Source organism: Phocoena sinus, chromosome 1, assembly GCF_008692025.1.
Source record: "Phocoena sinus isolate mPhoSin1 chromosome 1, mPhoSin1.pri, whole genome shotgun sequence".
Classification (NCBI taxonomy): domain Eukaryota; kingdom Metazoa; phylum Chordata; class Mammalia; order Artiodactyla; family Phocoenidae; genus Phocoena; species Phocoena sinus.
In genome coordinates this window covers 82197646-82218311 of record NC_045763.1, presented here as the reverse complement: position 1 = coordinate 82218311, position 20666 = coordinate 82197646, and the positions used below count along the sequence as shown (strand labels likewise).

Sequence of the window (20666 nt, the reverse complement as noted above, 5' to 3'; positions counted from 1 at the left end):
TTTTTTTGGCTGCATTGTGTTTTCATTGCTGCGCATGGGCTTTCTCTAGTTGCAGGGAATGGGGGCTGCTCTTCGTTGCGATGTGTGGGCTTCTCATTGTGGTGGCTTCTCTTGTTGCAGAGCACGGGGTCTGGGTGTACACAGGCTTCAGTAGTTGCAGCACGCGAGCTCAGCAGTTGCGGCACGTGAGCTCAGCAGTTGCAACACGTGGGCCCTAGAGCGCACAGGCTTCAGTATTTGTGGTGCGTGGGCTCAGTAGTTGTGGCGTATGGGCTCTAGGGCGTGTGGGCTTCAGTAGTTGTGGTGTGCAGGCTCAGTAGTTGTGGCGCACGGGCTTAGTTGCTCCGTGGCATGTGGGATCCTCCTGGACCAGGGATTGAACCCGCGTACCCTGCATTGGCAGACGGTTGCCCAACCACTGTGCCACCAGGGAAGTCCCTTTTCTGAACATTATTAAAGGAAGTAACAGAACTCCTGAAAATAAAATCATTTTTAATTGTATGTATTTTATTTTAATATTCTTCCAAAAGAACATTTGTAATTGATAATCTAATTTGGGTTAAATGTATCACTACTCAGTTTTATCTTTTGAAGTGTTTTCCAAACTGGACTTTGCTCAATGATGTAAGCTTTAGTTGTTATCATTCTGTAGCAGATGCTATCTACATATGGTTTGGAGGTGATCTGGAAGAAGATATAAACATGCAATATTATTTGAGAAATAAGGTATTTTTACAGGGTCACATCATAAAATACCTAACATTATTTATTCAACAAGCATCAATCATTATTGTGTATGGGTTATTAGAGTAACAGAAAAATACCTGATCTCTTTAAGAGATTTCAGATGTGCAAGCCAAAAAATAGAATACTATTAAGAATTGCTTCAACAGAGATCTGTTCCAAGTATAAGAGTAAGGAACACCTAACTCTGCCTATGGGAGTTGGGAGCACACTTTACAGAGAAGAATAAGTATGAAAAGAAAGTGGATAACCAGTGAAGTTATAAAATAGTATGTATGCACTCTGACAGTTCATGACTACCAATATTTATACTTTAGAATTTGAAAGAAGATTTAAGTAACCAATAGGGCCAACACTGTATATATATGGCCAAATGCTCTTTTGGCCCTAAATGAGTGATCCTGGTAGTTGGTACTGGAAATAAATTGAGAAGACTTGAGAGGCTAAGTTCAGGCTTGGGAAAGAGTTACATGTGTTTGGAAATAGCAACTTCTCTGAGGGGAACAGAAGTAGAATATTTGTCAGTTCTACCGAAGAGGGTGTGCATTTTGAAGTCAAGAACCTTAAAGTGTATCAGCGTGTATGTATGTATGGCATTTTCCTCAGGCGACTTACCTTAGCTATGGTGCACATAAGATTAATAGCATTTATTGTGTTGTGTACTGGAAGTATCCGTAGGTTACTACCCAGGAATCTGGAAAAAAAATTCAAAAGTTAAATAGTTGATATGACTTACATCTGTTATCTTAAGTGGAAAGAAGAGACAAACCTCTTATTGTTTTGTCAGTTGTTTATTCATTCATGCCTGCCTTATTCCACAGAGGATTTGATATGGCTTTACAGCCGGAACTTAATTGACTAAGAAGTGTTCACTTCTGATTTAGTCTTGCTGGAGAATCCCATAAATCAGCATGCACTCTGAAACTTGTCACCCTGATTCATAGACTAGCTATTTGGCCTGCATTTTGTTAAATAGGACAGGTTAACATTATAAAGTTTACTTTTTGGAAAAACATAATTCGCTTGCCTAATATAATTCAGAATCGAAGTAAATAAAATAATTTCAGGAAAATAGGTCTGTAGTGCTGTTGTCCATACCTCTGCTGAATCCTGAACATCAGTTTCCATTCCTCAGGCCCATGCAGGGCAGCAGACAGAACCAAAAAACTATTTCGGTGAATGTTAATAAACTTCTCAATTTTGGCTAGAAATGTTTCTTCAGCAGACATAAAGCATTTTTTAGCATCCATCAGTAAAAATGCAACTCCTAGGAAAGGTGAGTGTAATATAAAATGTCACTTCGTCATACTGATAAAATTTTTTTTGTAAACTCAGTAAAATCAACAAAAATAACTATAAGTAAAACATAGCTGTAAGTGTCCAGGCTCTAAACCCATAACAAATGGAAATTACCATAATGAAAGTCTTACATGACAAAATAGTTAGGTAGTTCTTTGAAGTGCTCTGTATATAAAAGGATGACTTAATCTAAATATTTAAGGGAAAAACCCTTTCTTGGTCAGTAACCTTTTTTTTTTTTTTTTACTCTGAGGCACTGTCCACAATGAAAGTAATGCCTAATTTTAGTTACATGTTAATTTTTCATGTTATGATTTTTAAAAGCTGGAAATCAACTAAAGAAAAGTTGTTTTAAGCAAGCCTTTAGTTGGAGAATCTTTTATATCAGAACATAAACTATTATATAAATTAAAACAGTAAGCACATATCTAGGAACTCTGAAACAGTATCAGGCCTATAAGAATGGTCCAGAAGGGAAACAATCTACTTAGCTCTTTAAAAGATGAGGGGAGGACACAATCTGAGGAAAGCTACTATGTGATTATACTAATTGAATCAACCTGAGCTAAAAATTTATATAATATCTCTGAACCTAAATTTCTTCATCTGTAAGGTTGGAATAATAGTTCTTTGATAGGTTTGTTGAAAGGATTAAATAAGAGAATGCATATAGGGCTCTCTGTTCAACCAGGAAAGATGAATTTGAGGTTGGACCATTTTCAGCCTGGAGGTCTATTTCTAGGAGCTTTTGAAAGTGCCTGTCTTCCAAAATCTCTGCTAGAGTACAGGTCTGTTTGTAACCATCCTAATAAAATCCTTCACCTCCATGTTTTTTTTTTTTTATCACTTCTGTCATTTTCCAAGCACAAGTGGAGCTGCCTCCTTCCCATGTCCCTAGCTTTCTCATATCCTAATCTAATTCCTTCCTGTACTTTGCCCATGACTCACAGTTGTACAGTTTTATGATTTCAGGAACATTTGTCCCTTTGTTTCCTTTAGTTAGTATTTGTTTATATCAATATTATGTTCAGCAAACTTGTACAAAATTATGAAAAACATTCTTCTATATTGTTTCTGTATATGGATTTTGACCAATATCGTGATGTTGGCCTCTGTTAATATGGGTAATATTTTAAGTATTGACTGTTGCGGAGGGTGGCTTTGTTCTATTTTCAACTTTGTTCCAAAGCAAGTAGTTTGTACCATCCTCTACCGGACTCCACTGGTTCAGCTTTAGTTCAACAATTGTAATCTAAAAAGGAATATATTTTGTAATTGGCCATATGTACTGCTTTTGCAGCAGTAACAAAGTTTTAACATTTACCTCTCCCAAAAGGTAACACCTTAAGCTTATTACTTAGTTACTGAACTACCAAATTATTAGAATTTACACTTACTTATTTATTAAGAAACTTAAATCAAGGAAGTTAGCAAATATACTGTACCAGAAAGAGAAAATATAATTGATCCATTTTCCACTGAATCTGAATACCGAACTTTATGGCTTCGATTTTCTAGGGCGGTTGCAACTTCATAACTCTTAAAAAAATTTTCAGAAATACAAACTTAAGACATGTTTTAAAGAGTTTAATTAAAGCTAATCAAAAAATTAAGACAAGTTTAATAGCTTCTTTTATAACTATACCACTTAAAGATTTGATCATCAACAGAGACACCAAATGTGCTCTCTATGGAGAAAAAACTTTAAAAAAAGGTAAAAATATTTAGTTTTGAAACACACTGTGGTTTGGAAATGAGTTGTGTACTAGTTACGTTACTTAGGGAAGAAAATAAGGACAGTATTAAAGAATTAAACTATAAGAGCAAACACAAACTTCTCTTTGAAAAACAACTTGAAGATGGATTCTGACATGCATTAATGTATAAATAGAAGGTGTATGGTGGTGTGTTTCTTAGATGGTTGACAAAACCATGAAGTGCCATACACAGTACCACAAGGAGACAACCAATTCTCCAATTCATGTTTACATTACAGTTACTTTTAGTATACTTTTCAAATGTTTTAAGCCTTAGGTGAGTTAGAAAACATGAAGACAGCGATAGGACTTTTGGTTTAAATACTAAGCGTTTCAAAATTCATCTCATTTCCTATTCTACCCACGTAATTAGATATTACCCAAAGCACTAAAATAGACGTGGTTTATACTATTTATGAATTGGTTAAAACTCAAGCTTGTTAGTCTCCAAGTAGATAAAAATCCCTTATATAAACTTTATATTTAGCCTCAGAACATGTATATTTTAAGCATACTTAAATATATCTAGAATATCAAGTATTCTAGATATAGAATACTTGATTCCCTTCCTTCCTAAAAAGAGTATTTTATGGTACTCAAACAGATCCTGACCTAGAGTTCAATTAAGACTCTTCGCATGAGTTTTCCGCTGCTGTTTTAAAATTACACATTGCGTCCAGTGATGGCAGATTAAGTAATTTAGGCCAACCCTCCTGCTGAAGGCAACTAGAAAAGCTGGAAAGTTTAAAAACTCTTGAATGCATCAGAGAGTTAGCAGGATAATGAAAAATTACAAGACCAAGACCTATACAGAAATTCAAAGATAAGAGATCAGCACTTAGGTGATTTTTTTTCCTGAGGGCATCTGTCAGTTCAGGAAGAGAGATGAGAGGCTGAACAGAGCTTTTGACAAAAGTAGAACAGCTCTCACAGGGGCTGTAGCCTAGCTTCAAACCATTTCAATCCTTAAAATTGTATTAAAGTGATACTGTATTACTAGTGCTCCCAAGTACCTTGCAGAAGCACTCCCTAGAGGGACCCCTCTCAATTAGGTCTCCTCATTTCAACTACAGAACAAAGAAAATTATCTGAATGATTATTTTCTCAATTCTCACATAACTAGTATCATCTAAATGAACAGGAGATAAGCTCCTTTATTACATACAATAGAAGCCTTAGGGCTTGGGTTGCCAGATTAGCAAATAAAAAAATAGAACATCCAGTTAAATTTGAATTTCATATAAGCAACATAATTTTTTGATATAAGTATGTCCTGTGCAATATTTGGGATGAACTTACACTAAATTCATTGTTTATCTGAAACTCAGATTTAACTGAGTGTCCTGTATTTTATCTGGCAACCCTGCTTAGGACATTAGAGGTTTAATTCTCTCGCAGAATTAAGTTTTCTCTAGAGGAATATAAAACTATTCTAGGCCTCAAATTATTTCCACAAACAATTTTTCAAATACAAATTCCAACACACAGTTAAAAATAATCAGACATACAAAAAAAAAAAAAAAATAATCAGACATACAAAAACAAAATTACATGAAAGAGAACTATGAAAAACAACAGGTAATAGAAGCAGTCATAGGGGATACATATAGTAAAGATACCATGTATATACTTTAAAATAGCTGTTTACTATGTTCAAGGAGATGAAAGGCAAGGTTAAGAATTTTGGCAAAGAACCAGAAACTATATAAAAGGATGTAACAGATGTGAGTCAGGAAAGTTTCATAAAATTGGAGGCAAATCTTTTTTTTTTTTTTCAGTACGCGGGCCTCTCACTGTTGTGGCTTCTCCCGTTGCAGAGCACAGGCTCCGGACGCACATGCTCAGCAGCCATGGCTCACGGGACCAGCTGCTCCGTGGCATGTGGGATCTTCCTGGACCGGGGCACAAACCCGTGTCCCCTGCATCGGCAGGCGGACTCCCAACCATTGCGCCACCAGGGAAGCCCGAGGCAAATCTTTTAAATGGAAAACAGTTTATTAAGCAGACAAGTGAAGGAAGAAGACAAATGTGGGAAGAACATAGACAGAAAACATAGACAAAGGTATTCAGACCTGAAAGTATTCTTTTAAGTGTGTTAGTTGTGTATGAGTCAGTTAATTTGGAGACAGTGTTAGGAATAACTGATGGCAGATAATTAGGACCATGTATGCCACGCTGATGAATTTCAATTCTATCCTATCCAGCAGCCAACTAAGAGAAGTATAAAGAAAATAGTAGAAGAAAGTAATAAAGTTAAAATTAGAAAGTACTGAATTACGAAAAAATAGGTAAGTTCAAGAGTTAAGTTTTCAACATAACAAGGAGCTAAGACTAGATTTTCCAAATTATGTTTCATTAAATATTAGTCCCATGAGATACTAAAAGATGTCCCTTATTCAAATAAGACTGGGAAACACTGAGGGAGACCTTCAAGATGGTGGAGGAGTGAGACGTGGAGATCACCTTCCTCCCCACAAATACATCAGAAATATATCTACATGTGGAACAACTCCTACAGAACACCTACTGAACGCTGGCAGAAGACCTCAGACTTCCCAAAAGGCAAGAAACTCCCCACGTACCTGGGTGGGGCAAAAGAAAAAAGAAAAAGCAGAGACAAACGAATAAGGATGGGACCTGCACCACTGGCAGGGAGCTGTGAAGGAGGAAAAGTTTCCACACACTAGGAAGCCCCTTCGTGGGCAGAGACTGCGAGTGGCGGAGGGGGAAGCTTCAGAGCCATGGAGAAGAGCGCAGCAACAGGGGTGCAGAGGGCAAAGCGGAGAGATTCCCGCACAGAGGATCAGTGCCGACCAGAACTCACCAGCCCAAGAGGCTTGTCTGCTCACCCACCAGGGCAGGTGAGGGCTGGGAGCCGAGGCTCAGACTTCAGAGGTCAGATCCCAGGGAGAGGACTGGGGTTGGCTGCGTGAACACAGCCTGAAGGGTGCTAGTGCGCCATAGCTGGCCGGGAGGGAGTCTGGGAAAAAGTCTAGAGCTGCCTAAGAGGCAAGAGACCATTGTTTCGGGGTGCACGAGGAGAGGGGATTCAGAGCACCGCCTAAACAAGCTCCAAAAATGGGCGTGAGCCGCGGCTATCAGCGCGAATACCAGAGACAGGCATGAGATGCTAAGGCTGCTGCTGCAGCCAACCAAGAAGCCTGTGTGCAAGTACAGGTCACTAGCCACACCTCCCCTCTAGGGAGCCTGTGCAGCCCGCCACTGCCAGGGTCCTGTGATCCAGGGACAACTTCCCCTTGAGAACACACGGTGCGCCTCAGGCTGGTGCAATGTTATGACGGCCTCTGCCGCTGCAGGCTCGCCTTGCATTCCGTACCCCTCCCTTCCCCCAGCCTGAGTGAGCCAGAGCCCCCGAATCAGCTGCTCCTTTAACTCCATCCTGTCTGAGCAAAGAGCAGACGCCCTCAGGCGACCTACACACAGAGGAGGGCCAAATCCAAAGCTGAAAGCCAGGAGCCATGCGAACAAAGAAGAGAAAGGGAAATCTCTCAGCAGCCTCAGGAGCACCGGATTAAATCTCCACAATCAACTTTATGTACCCTGCATCTGTGGAATACCTGACTAGACAACGAATCATCCCAAAATTGAGATGGTGGACTTCAGGGGCAATGATATATATATTTTTTCCTTTTTCTCTTTTTGTGAGTGTGTATGTATATGCTTCTTTGTGTGATTTTGTCTGTATAGCTTTGCTTTTACCATTTGTCCTAGGGTTCTCTCTGTCCATTTTTGGGTTTTTTTTTGTTTCTGTTTTTGTTTTTTTTTTTAGCATAGCTTTTAGCACTTGTTATCATTGGTGGATTTGGTTTCTTGGTTTGGTTGCTCTCGTCTTTCTTTCTATTTTCTTTTCTTTTTACTATTATTTTTTAATTATTTAATTAATAATTTTTATTTTAATAACTTTATTATATTTTTCTTTCTTTCTTTCCTTCTTTTTTTCTCCCTTTTCTTCTGAGCCATGTGGCTGACAGAGTCTTGGTGCTCCGGCTGGGTGTCAGGCCTGTGCCTGTGAGGTGGGAGAGCCAAGTTCAGGACACTGGTCCACCAGAGACCTCTTGGCTCCACGTAACATCAAACAGAGAGAGCTCTCCCAGAAATCTCCATCTAAACACTAAGACCCAGCTCCACTCAACGAGCAGGAAGCTACAGTGATGGACACCCTATGCCAGTCAACTAGCAAGACAGGAACACAACCCCACCCATTAGCAGAGAGGCTGCCTAAAATCATAATAAGGTCACAGACACCCCAAAACACACCACCAGACGCGGTCCTGCCCACCAGAAAGACAAGATCCAGCCTCATCCTCCAGAACACAGGCACTAGTTGCCTGCACCAGGAATGCTACACAACCCACTGAACCAACCTTACCCACTGGGGTCAGACACCAAAGACAATGGGAACTACGAACCTGCAGCCTGCGAAAAGGAGACCCCAAACACAGTCAGTTAAGCAAAATGAGAAGACAGAGAAACACAGAGCAGATGAAAGATCAAGGTAAAAACCCACCAGACCAAAAAAATGAAGAGGAAATAGGCAGTCTACCTGACAAAGAATTCAGAGTAATGATAGTAAAGGTGATCCAAAATCTTGGAAATAGAATGGAGAAAATACATAAAATGTTCAAAAAGGACAAAGAAGAACTGAAGAGCAAACAAACTATGATAAACAGCACAATAAATGAAATTCAAAATCCTCTAGAAGGAAGCAATAGCAGAATAACTGAGGAAGAAGAAAGGATAAGTTTCCTGGAAGATAAAACAGTGGAAATAACTACTGCAGAGAAGAATAAAGAAAAAAGAATGAAAAGAATTGAGGACAGTCTCAGAGACTTCTTGGACAACATTAAACACACTAACATTGGAATTATAGGGGTCCCAGAAGAAGAAGAGAAAAAGAAAGGGACTGAGAAAATATTTCAAGAGATTATAGTTGAAAACTCCGCTAATATGGGAAAGGAAATAGTCAATCAAGTCCAGGAAGTGCAGAGAGGATAAATCCAAGGAGAAACATGCCAAGACACATATTAATCAAATTATCAAAAATTAAATACAAAGAAAAATATTAAAATCAGCAAGGGAAAAACAACAAATAATATACAAGGGAAGCCCCACAAGGTTAACAGCTGAGCTTTCAGCAGAAACTCTGCAAGCCAGAAGGGAGTGGCAGGACATATTGAAAGTGATGAAAGGGAAAAACTTACAACCAAGATTACTCTACCCAGCAAGGATCTCATTCAGATTTGATGGAGAAATTAAAAACTTTACAGACAAGCAAAAGCTAAGAGAATTCAGCACCACCAAACCAGCTTTATAACAAATGCTAAAGGAACTTCTCTAGGCAGGAAACACAAGAGAAGGAAAAGACCTATAATAACAAACCCAAAACAATTAAGAAAATGGTAATAGGAACATACATATCGATAATTGCCTTAAATGTAAATGGATTAAATGCTCCAACCAAAAGACGTAGACTGGCTGAATGGATACAAAAACAAAACCTGTATACATACTGTCTACAAGAGACACACTTCAGACCTAGGGACACATACAGACTGAAAGTGAGGGGATGGAAAAAGACATTCCATGCAAATGGAAATCAAAAGAAAGCTGGAGTAGCAATTCTCATATCAGACAAAATAGACTTTAAAATAAAGACTATTACATGAGACAAAGAAGAACACTACATAATGATCAAGGGATCGATCCAAGAAGATATAACAATGGTAAATATTTATGCACCCAGCATAGGAGCACCTCATTACATAAGGCAAATGCTAACAGCCATAAAAGGGGAAATCGACAGTAACACAATCATTGCAGGGGACTTTAACACCCCACTTTCACCAATGGACAGATCATCCAAAACGAAAATAATTAAGGAAACACAAGCTTTAAAGGATACATTAAACAAGATGGACCTAATTGATATTTATAGGACATTCCATCCAAAAACAACAGAATACACTTTCTTCTCAAGTACTCATGGAACATTCTCCAGGATAGATCATATCTTGGGTCACAAATTAAGCCTTGGTAAATTTAAGAAAATTGAAAACATATCAAGTATCTTTTCTGACCACAACGCTATGAGACCAGATATCAATTACAGGAAAAAATCTCTCAAAAGTACAAATACATGGAGGTTAAACAATACACTGCTTAATAACCAAGAGATCACTGAATAAATCAAAGATGAAATCAAAAAGTACCTAGAAACAAATGACAATGAAAACACGATGACCCAAAACCTATGGGATGCAGCAAAAGCAGTTCTAAGAGGGACGTTTATAGCAACACAATCCTACCTTATGAAACAAGAAACATCTCAAATAAACAACATAACCTTACACCTAAAGCAATTAGAGAATGAAGAACAAAAAAGCTCCCAAAGTTGGCAGAAGGAAAGCAATCATAAAGATCAGATCAGAAATAAATGAAAAAGAAATGAAGGAAACAATAGCAAAGATTAATAAAACTAAAAACTGGTTCTTTGAGAAGATAAACAAAATTGATAAACCATTAGCCAGACTCATCAAGAAAAAAAAGGAGAAGACTCAAACAGACTCAAATAGAATTAGGAATAAAAAAAGAGAAGTAACAACTGACAGTGCAGAAATACAAAGATCATGAGAGATTACTACAAGCAACTATATGCCAATAAAATGGACAACTTGGAAGAAACAGACAAATTCGTAGAAAAGCAGAACTTCTGAGACTGAACCAGGAAGAAAGAGAAATTATAAACAGACCAATCACAAGCACTGAAATTGAGACTTGATTAAAAATCTTCCAGCAAAGAAAAGCCCGGGAGCTGATGGATTCTCAGGCGAATTCTATCAAACATTTAGAGAAGAGCTAACACCTATCCTTCTCAAACTCTTCCAAACTATAGCAGAGGGAGGAACACTTCCAAACTCATTCTACGAGGCCACCCTCACTCTGATACCAAAACCAGACAACGACGTCACAAAGAAAGAAAACTACAGGCCAATATCACTGATGAACATAGATGCAAAATCCTCAATAAAATACTAGGAAACAGAATCCAACAGCACATTAAAAGGACCATACACCATGATCAAGTGGGGTTTATCCCAGGAATGCAAGGATTCTTCAATATACACAAATCAATCAATGTGATACACCATATTAACAAATTGAAGGACTAAAAACCATAGGATCATCTCAATAGATGCAGAAAAAGCCTTTGACAAAATTCAACACCCATTTATGATAAAAACCCTCCAGAAAATAGGCATAGAGGGAACTTACTGCAACAGAATAAAGGCCATATATGACAAACCCACAGCCAATATCATTTTCAATGGTGAAAACCTGAAACCATTTCCACTAAGATCAGGAACAAGGATGTCCACTCTCACCACTATTATTCAACATAGTTTTGGAAGTTTTAGCCAGAGCAATCTTGAGAAAGAAAAATGGAGCTGGAGGAATCAGGCTCCCTGACTTCAGACTATACTACAAAGCTACAGTATTCAAGACAGTATGGTACTGGCACAAAAACAGAAATATAGATCAATGGAACAGGATAGCCCAGAGATAAACCCACACACCTATGGTCACCTTATCTTTGATAAAGGAGGCAAGAATATACAATGGAGAAAAGACAGCCTCTTCAATAAGTCGTGCTGGGAAAACTGGACAACTACATGTAAAAGAATGAAATTAGAACACTCCCTAGCACCATACACAAAAATAAATTCAAAATGGATTAAAAACCTAAATGTAAGGCCAGACACTATAAAACTCTTAGAGGAAAACATAGGCAGAACACTCTATGACATAAATCACAGCAAGATCCTTTTTTAGCCACCTCCTAGAGAAACAAATAAAAACAAAAATAAATAAATGGGACCTAATGAAACTTAAAAGCTTTTGCACAGGAAAGGAAACCATAAACAAGACGAAAAGACAACCCCCAGAATGGGAGAAAATATTTGCAAACAAAGCAACTGACAAAGGATTAATCTCCAAAATATACAAGCAGCTTATGCAGCTCAATATCAAAAAAACAAAAAAAAAATCCAAAAATGGGCAGAAAACCTAAATAGACATTTCTCCAGAGAAGATATACAGATTGCCAACAAACACATGAAAGCATGCTCAACGTCACTAATCATTAGAAAAATGCACATCAAAACTACAATGAGGTATCACCTCACACCAGTCAGAACGGCCATCATCAAAAGATCTACAGGGCTTCCCTGGTGGCGCAGTGGTTGAGAGTCCGCCTGCCGATGCAGGGGACACGGGTTCGTGCCCCGGTCTGGGAAGATCCCACATGCCGCGGAGCGGCTGGGCCCGTGAGCCATGGCCGCTGAGCCTGCGCGTCCGGAGCCTGTCCTCCGCAACGGGAGAGGCCACAACAGTGAGAGGCCCGCGTAACGCATAAAAAAAAAAAAAAAAAAAAAAAAAAAGATCTACAAACAATAAATGCTGGAGAGGGTGTGGAGAAAAGGGAACCCTCTTGCACTGTCGGTGGGAATGTAAATTGATGCAGCCACTATGGAGAACAGTATGGAGGTTCCTTAAAAAACTAAAAATAGAACTACCATATAACCCAGCAATCCCACTACTGGGCATATACCCTGAAAAAACCACAATTCAAAAAGAGTCATGTACCACAATGTTCACTGCAGCTCTATTTACAATAGCCAGGACATGGAAGCAACCTAAATGTCCATCAACAGACGAATGGATAAAGAAGATGTGGCACATGTATGCAATGGAATATTATTCAGCCATAAAAAGAAACGAAAGTGAGTTATTTGTAGTGAGGTGGATGGACCTAGAGTCTGTCATACAGAGTGAGGTAAGTCAGAAAGAGAAAAACAAATACTGTATGCTAACATATATGTATGGAATCTAAAAAAAAAATTATTCTGAAGAACCTAGGGGCAGGACAGGAATAAAGACATAGATGTAGAGAATGGATTTGAGGACATGGGGAAGGGGAAGCTGAGATGAAGTGAGAGAGTGGCACTGACATATATACACTACCAAATGTCAAATAGATAGCTAGTGGGAAGCAGCCGCATAGCACAGGGAGATCAGCTCGGTGATTTGTGACCACCTAGAGGGGTGGGATAGGGACAGTGGGAGGGAGAGGCAGGAGGGAAGGGATATGGGGATATATGTATATGTATAGCTGATTCACTTTGTTATATAGCAGCAACTAACACAACAATGTAAAGCAATTATACTCCAATAAAGATATTTTTAAAAAGTTAAAACAAAACAAAACAAACAAAAGAAAAAACAACAGAAGCCAGAATCCAGTGAAGATATTTTCAGTATACTGAGAGAAAATATCTGTAAATATAGTGGAAAATATCTTTCAACTTGGAGCAACTTGAACTCTTATACATTGCTGATGGGAATATAAAACCATAATCCCTGCATTTAGTTTTATTATAGCTATATAGTTAAATGGATTCAGTGTTCATTTGTAGTGAACTTTGAAAAACAGTTTGTAATCTCTTATAAACATACACTCATCATATGACCCAGCAGTTCCATTATTAGGTATTTATAAGAGAAATTCAAATACGTCTTAACAGAGACATACATAAATGTTCAGAGCAGCTTAATTCATAATAGCCAAAAACTGGAAACAACCCAAATATCTATCTATTAGATACACTGGCATACACTCATACAACACACTACTACCCAGCAAAGAAAAGATAACAAATTATTGTTATATGTAACAACATGGATGAATCTCAAAAGCATTATGCTTAATGCAAGAAGCCAGACACAAGAGTACAAACTGTATCATTCCATTTATATGAAGTTCTACAACAGGCAAAACTAGTTATAGTGATAAATCAGACCAATGGTTGCTTGAGGTGGGGAACTGGAAAAGGACTGACTACAAAAGGGCATGAAGGAACTTTCTGGAGTGACGAAAATGTTCTATATATTTTGATTGGGGTGATGGTTACACAGGTATACACATTTGTCAAAATTCATTAAGCTATACATTTAAAATGTATTTTATTGTATGTAAGTTATACCTGAATTAAAGTGATTTTTAAAACATCTTGCAAGATCAAGGGGAAGACAAAAATATAGTTGATCCTTGTACAACACAGGTTTGAAATGTATGGATCCACTTCTATGTGGATTTTTTTCTATAAATACATGTACTATACAAGCTGAAGTTGGTTGAATCATTGCATGCAGAACTGCTGATACAGTGGGCCAAATGTAAAGTTAAACGTGAAGTTTTGAGGGAGGGAGTGAGGGAGTCACTGCCTACAACCCCACGTCGTTCAAGGGTCAACTGTATTTGGATACTAACAAAAACTGAGAGGATCCTCATTTAGATAATTTCTAAATTATATTCTTCAGATAAAAAAGAAAATGATCCAAAATGGAAGGTCTGAGCCAAAAGAAGAAAAGAAGAGCAAAGAAAGTAACAAAGACATGAGTAAATCTAAACAAATGCTAACTTTAGAAAATAATAGCACTTTGTTGAGTTAAAAAATTGATAGAATTAAACTGTATATGATAACAAAATATAATACAGAAAAGGGTGATTGGAATTAGTGTTCTAAGATTTGTTTGTCATTTAAGAGGAAGATAAAAATAATTATTTACTTTGGATTTTGTGGGGCTAAGTATACATGTTAAATTTTCTAGGGTAACTATTAAAAAACATAAATAGGGCTTCCCTGGTGGTGCAGTGGTTGAGAGTCCGCCTGCCGATGCAGGGGACACGGGTTCGTGCCCCGGTCCGGGAAGATCCCACATGCCGCGGAGCGGCTGGGCCCGTGGGCCATGGCCGCTGAGCCTGCGCGTCCGGAGCCTGTGCTCCGCAACGGGAGAGGCCACAGCAGTGAGGGGTCCGCGTAACGCAAAAAAAAAAAAAAAAAAAAAAAACATAAATAGAGCTGTTTAAAGCCAGCTAAGAAAAAACTATTCAAAGCTAGTTGAGAAAAAATTACCTCAAAGCTAGTTAAGAAACTAGCTAGTTTCAAAGCTAGTTAAGAAAAAAATGAGAAAAAATTACCAATCAATACAAAAGGAGGCAAAAAAGAAGAAAAAAAGAAACAGAGAAAAGGTGAGACTTCCCTGGTGGTCCAGTGGTTAAGAATCCACCTTCCAATGCAGGGGACACAGGTTCGATCCCTGATTGTGGAACTAAGATCCCACATGCCACAGGGTGACTAAACCTGTGTGCTCTAGAGCCTTGCACACCACAACTACTGAGCCTGCACACTCTGGAGCTCACACGCCACAACTAGAAAGAAGCCCGCTTGCCACAATGAAGAGCCTGCACACCACAATGAAAGATCCTGCATGCTGCAACGAAGATCCCGCATGCCGCAACTAAGACTCGACACAACCAAATAAATAAAAAAAACAAATAAATAATAAGAAAAGAAAAGGTGGGACAAAAAGGAAAGAAAAAAGAAAAGAAAGCGCAAAACAAGCACATTAGCATGGGTTGCTGTCTCCCTCTCTCAAAATCAGTCTGGAAAAGCTAAAGAAACAAGAGAGAAATATGGATTCCAGAAACCTAACAAAAAGAAGCATGAAAAATTCCAATGAACCTTGAGGCTGTCTTAAACGGGTATTTGGTATGGTGCTAGATGGCTAAAGCCAACAGAGCAAAGTGCAGCTTGAGGCAGCAGTGAATGGATAGGGTGAATAAAACAGATCGTATTCAGAGTCTTATTCTAGCCTCTCTCTTTACCATAGAATAATCATTTCTTGCCCCTTCATTCTAGACATTAGGTGGTGTCCATAAGATAAACATCAGGGCAATGGAGAAATCCTGTTCGCTGAGGAGTTAAAAACAGTTGTGGAATGACCAACTGCCCTCAGGCATTCAACTCCCATTCCCTCCCCATCCAAACTGTAGGGAGACAGCCTCCTCCCAAGGCCACTAAGTCTAGACAGATCAGTTTCTGTTGTTTACCTTTCAAAAAACCTTAAGTAATATATATGTGCATATGCATTGTTTCTGTAATCACTTAACATCTCTATTAGAGTAGGCTTAGTGAGAAAAAAAAAGGAACTTAGAAATTTTCCAACCTTCAAATATTTAGAGAAGTAGGAAAATGGATGCAGGGACATTCATAATTTGTCTTTAAAACACATTTTAGATTATGTACTTGCCAATTCACACAACTTTGGATAATCAAGCTAAAGATATTTTAAAATATTGTTCTATTGCTTTTAATTTTAAATTCAAGATCAATGGCCCAAATGCCTCTTTTACCTTAAGCGATGAGCTAATAATAATGGTGGTTGTCCATTTAATTTTTTCTTTTCCATCACTTTCAGCCATCTCTCTGTATCAAATCAGCTTCTAGTGGTGCCAATAATCTGAGAAAAATAAGAACAAAAAGAACACATAGAAATGTTTGCTTGATGAATGAGTAAATTACAGAAAGAAATAAAATTAGGGTAATGGAGACGTTCTAAAGAATATTTGAAAGTCAAAATTTGACACTGATGGGACTTCCCTGGTGGTCCAGTGGTTAAGACTCTGCACTCGCAATGCAGGGGGCCTGGGTTCCATCCCTGGTCTGGGAACTAGATCCTGCATGCCGCAACTAAGAGTCTGCATGCCGCAACTAAGGAGCCTGCATGCGGCAATGAAGATTCCGCACGTGGCAACGAAGATCCCATGTGCCACAACTAAGATCTGGTGCAGCCAAATAAATAAATAAATATATATTTTTTTAAATTGGGACTTCCCTTGTGTCACAGTGGGTCAGAATCCGCCTGTCAATGCTGGGGACATGGGTTCGATCCCTGGTCTGGGAAGATGCCACATACCACGGAGCAACTAAGCCTGTGCACCACAACTACTGAGCCTGCGCTCTAGAGCCCATGCACCACAACTACTGAAGCCTGCATGCCCTAGAGCCCGCATGCTGCAACTACTGAGCCCATGCACCACAACTACTGAAGCCCGTGCGCCTAAGCCCATGCTCCACAGCAAGAGAAGCCACTGCAATAAGAAGCCTGCGCACTGCAACAGAGTAGCCCCCACTTGCCGCAACTAGAGGAAGCCTGCGCACAGTAACGAAGACCCAACACAGCCAAAAAAAAAAAAAATTGACACTGAAAAAATATCTGTCTTGTTATACATTAAGCTCATTCAATATTATGCTTCCTAATAAGAATTATTAAAAGCAATGGTTCCCATTTCAGAGCATTAACTTAAAGAAGGAAGACCCAGCATATCCATGAAGCCTTCTCTAATGATATTTCAATTTTTGATTTTCTTCCAAACTAGTCCACAGTAGACAGTTTATAAACATTTTGTTATTTGATTTAATTGGCATCCACAAACCAGGCTTTTCCTTCCAGCAGAGGCAGTTTGTGGCAACAAGAGGAGAGAGAGGAAACTGAAGTGATTCAAACTTGATAATAAAATTAAAGGCTGCTCAGAGTAGAGACATAACTATCACAAAACAAAAGATCAGTTAGAAATGGAATGAGAATGTGTATACACACATATTTAAATATATATATATATCTTACGAGGAATGCTCAAAGGAAAACACAAGAAATTTCACACTGAACTTCAGTTTGGGCTGGGTTTTGAGCAACAAATGTGAAAAGGAAAAGAAAGTATTTATATAATTTTACACTTTAGGAAATTCAGGCTGAGAGAGGATGGTAGCAAAGGTCATATACACCTACAGAGTGAAAATGAATGGGCAGAATGGACATGTTAACTTTGGGCAGAATGGACATGTTAACAGTATTAAGTTTTCCAATCCATGGACACAAGATGTCTTTCCATTTATTTGTGTCTTCTTTCATCCAAGTTTTGTAGTTTTCAGTGCACAAGTCTTTCACCTCCTTAGGTAACTGTATTCCTAAGTATTTTATTCTTTTTGGTGCTCTTGTAAATGGGATTATTTTCCTAATTTCCTTTTCATATAGTTTGCTGTTCCTATATAGAAATGCAACTGATTTTTATATGTTGATTTTGTATCCTGCAATTTTGTTGAATTGATATATTTGTTCTAACAGTTTTTTTATAGGATCATGTCATCTGCAAACAGGGACAGTTTTACCTCTTTCTTTCCAGTTTGGATGCCTTTTATTTCTTTTTCTTGCCTAACTGATCTGGCCAGGACTTCTGGTACTATGCTGAATAGAAACGGTGAAAGTGGGCACATCTGCCTTGTTCCTGATCTTAGAGGAAAATTTTTCACATTTGAGTATGATATAAGCTGTGGGCTTGTCATATATGGCCTTTATTATATCAGGTAATTTTCTTTTATGAGTGAATAAGCTCTAGAGATCTGCTGTACAACATTGTACCTATAGTCAACAATAATATTTACTTAAAATTTTATTAAAAGGGTAGATCTATATTAACTGTTCTTTCCACAATAAAAGAAAAAGAAAAAAAGTGAATGAGTCCAATGTTAGATCTATTCCTTTGTCCTCTTCCTTTTTCATTAATACCATGTTTATTACCTCTTGCCTGAGCTACTATATTTACCTCCTAACTGGTCTTGCCTCCTTTCAAATCTGTTCTACAAACTCTTCCCAAATAATTTCCCTAAAACTTAATTTATAACTAGATTACTCTTCTTTTTAAAAAAAATTTATTTATTTTTGGCTGCATTGGGTCTTCGTTGCTGCGCGTGGGCTTTCTCTAGTTGCAGTGAGCAGGAGCTACTCTTCGCTGTGGTGTGCGGGCTTCTCATTGCGGTGGCTTCTCTTGTTGCAGAGCATGGGCTCTAGGCATGTGGGCTTCAGTAGCTGTGGCACACAGGCTTAGTTGCTCCACTGCATGTGGGATCTTCCTGGACCAGGGCTCGAACCCATGTTGCCTGCATTGGCAGGCAGATTCTTAACCACTGTGCCACCAGGGAAGCCCATAGATTACTGTTCTGTTCAGAAAACTTTAATGGCTCCCTAAGGCTTAAGAAATCAAATCCAAATTCTTTAGCCTAGTATTCAAGCTCCTCTCCCCAAAGACTGATGCCACGTTTCCTTTCCAGAATTACTTCCCATTAACATGGGCAGCTTCACTGACATGCAATCTGTGGAGTCACACAAGGCTCCACACTTAAAAGGATCCTGTACTTGTCTTATTGCTATTATCCCCTATTGCTGTCTTGAAAATGTTAATTTTTAAACAAGAGATCTTATGTTTTCATTTCACACTGGGCCTGCAAGTTATATAGTCAGTCCTGCCCATTATACCAAAGAAACCCTATACTTTCTCACCTCACTACCATGCCATACTATTTACTTCCATCTGAAACAACCACCCTGATCTCTGCCTGCCAAAATTCTACTTACCTTTTAAATACTCACTTTATTTACATCACACTCAAAATGATAAATTACATGCAAATTAAGACCACAAGGAGATATCATTTTGTACACATGACAGCCTTCTTAATTAGGGTTCTGGGATATGAAGCTCTAATGCCCTAAGACAGGGGTCAGCAAGCTTTTTTGTAAAAGGCTGGAGAGTAAATATTTTAGACTTTGTGGGCCATACAGTCTCTGTTGCAGTGACTCAACTCTGCAATTGTAGTGTGAAAGCAGCTACAGATAATAAGTAAACAAATGAACATGGCTGTATTTCTTAAAACTTTATTTATGGACACTAAGATATAAATTTAATATAATGTTCATGTGTCACAAGTATTATTTTTCTTTGATTTTTTTCCAGTCACTTGAACCAGAACTATTCTTGGCTCCAAGTGTGGAGGGCCAGATTTGGCTCATGGGCCGTAGTTTGCCAAGCCCTCCCTAAGACATCCATGATATGACTTTACTTTTCTTCTGTACATCTAGAATGGTACTAGTCATCTACCAACTTTGGTAGAATTGAGAAAATAATCACTCAAACCATGTTCTACAGGTTTAATTCTCTCATAGAACTCCTGTTGAGAATGGCTGCATTAGAATGACAAAACTTAGAATTAAAAAAAAAAACTGGTAAGGATATGAAGCAACAAGGACTCTTATACATGGGTAGAGTGCAAATTGATATGACCATTTTGGAAGATGATTAGGCATTATTGGGGTAGATAATCTGTGAGGGGCCTTTAGCGTCTGCATGTTTTTGCTGGGTATGTAAATATAAGCCCCTGATTACTCTTTATCCGGGCCATTTTTCACTTGCAATAAACATTGAGGAATGAGGCAAGCAGGCTTGTTACTACTAATTAACAAGTGTTCTTCCCTTCAGTGTTTCTCTCTGTTAACACAACCAATTGAATGTACATTCACCTAGGTTTACTTATGTTATTCCCACACCCCTGCGGAATTTGGGGGCCAGAGGAACGAACAAGAACCTGAAACTTTGGTTACTGCTTTTGCCACAAAATTTTAAAAATCTTTTGTTTCTAATCCAGGCATCTTTTATCTTCTGCCAGCATTAATAAAACGGTAATAGGTTAGCTTGTTACGTTGCAAGTAGAGTAAAAAGACCTTTCACAGTTCTTGACAGGCATTATCTATTAAAGTTGAAAGTACACATAAATTATAACCCAGCAATTCCAATCCTAAATATATACTCAAAAGAAATGCATGCAATGTGTACTAGGAGACTTGTATAAGAATGTTCATAGAAGCATTTTTTTTTTACTTTATTCCTCATACTTTTGTTTACATTTTCTTTTTTTTAAATAAATTTATTTATCTTATTTATTTATTTTTGGCTTCGCTGGGTCTTTGTTGCTGTGCATGGGCTTTCTCTAGTTGCAGCGAGCAGGGCCTACTCCTTGTTGTGGTGCATGGGCTTCACATTGCAGTGTAATGCAATGTGCAGTGGAATGTGAAGTAGAATCTCAAGTTTTCTGTAAATCTAAAACTGTTCTA

At 38.3% G+C, this 20666-nt stretch overlaps 1 protein-coding gene across 1 annotated transcript; it reads right to left on the bottom strand.

Annotated features, from left to right (window-relative positions):
- Positions 1 to 486: 486 nt before the first annotated feature.
- C1H1orf146 (chromosome 1 C1orf146 homolog) lies at positions 487 to 16184 on the bottom strand. Its single transcript, XM_032622269.1, has 5 exons — positions 16075 to 16184; positions 3489 to 3582; positions 1843 to 2011; positions 1360 to 1438; positions 487 to 684 (listed from the first exon to the last, which is right to left on the bottom strand). Exons 1-5 carry the CDS (start codon positions 16141 to 16143, stop codon positions 550 to 552), a joined length of 546 nt encoding a protein of 181 aa, XP_032478160.1. The 5' UTR covers positions 16144 to 16184; the 3' UTR covers positions 487 to 549.
- Positions 16185 to 20666: the final 4482 nt, after the last annotated feature.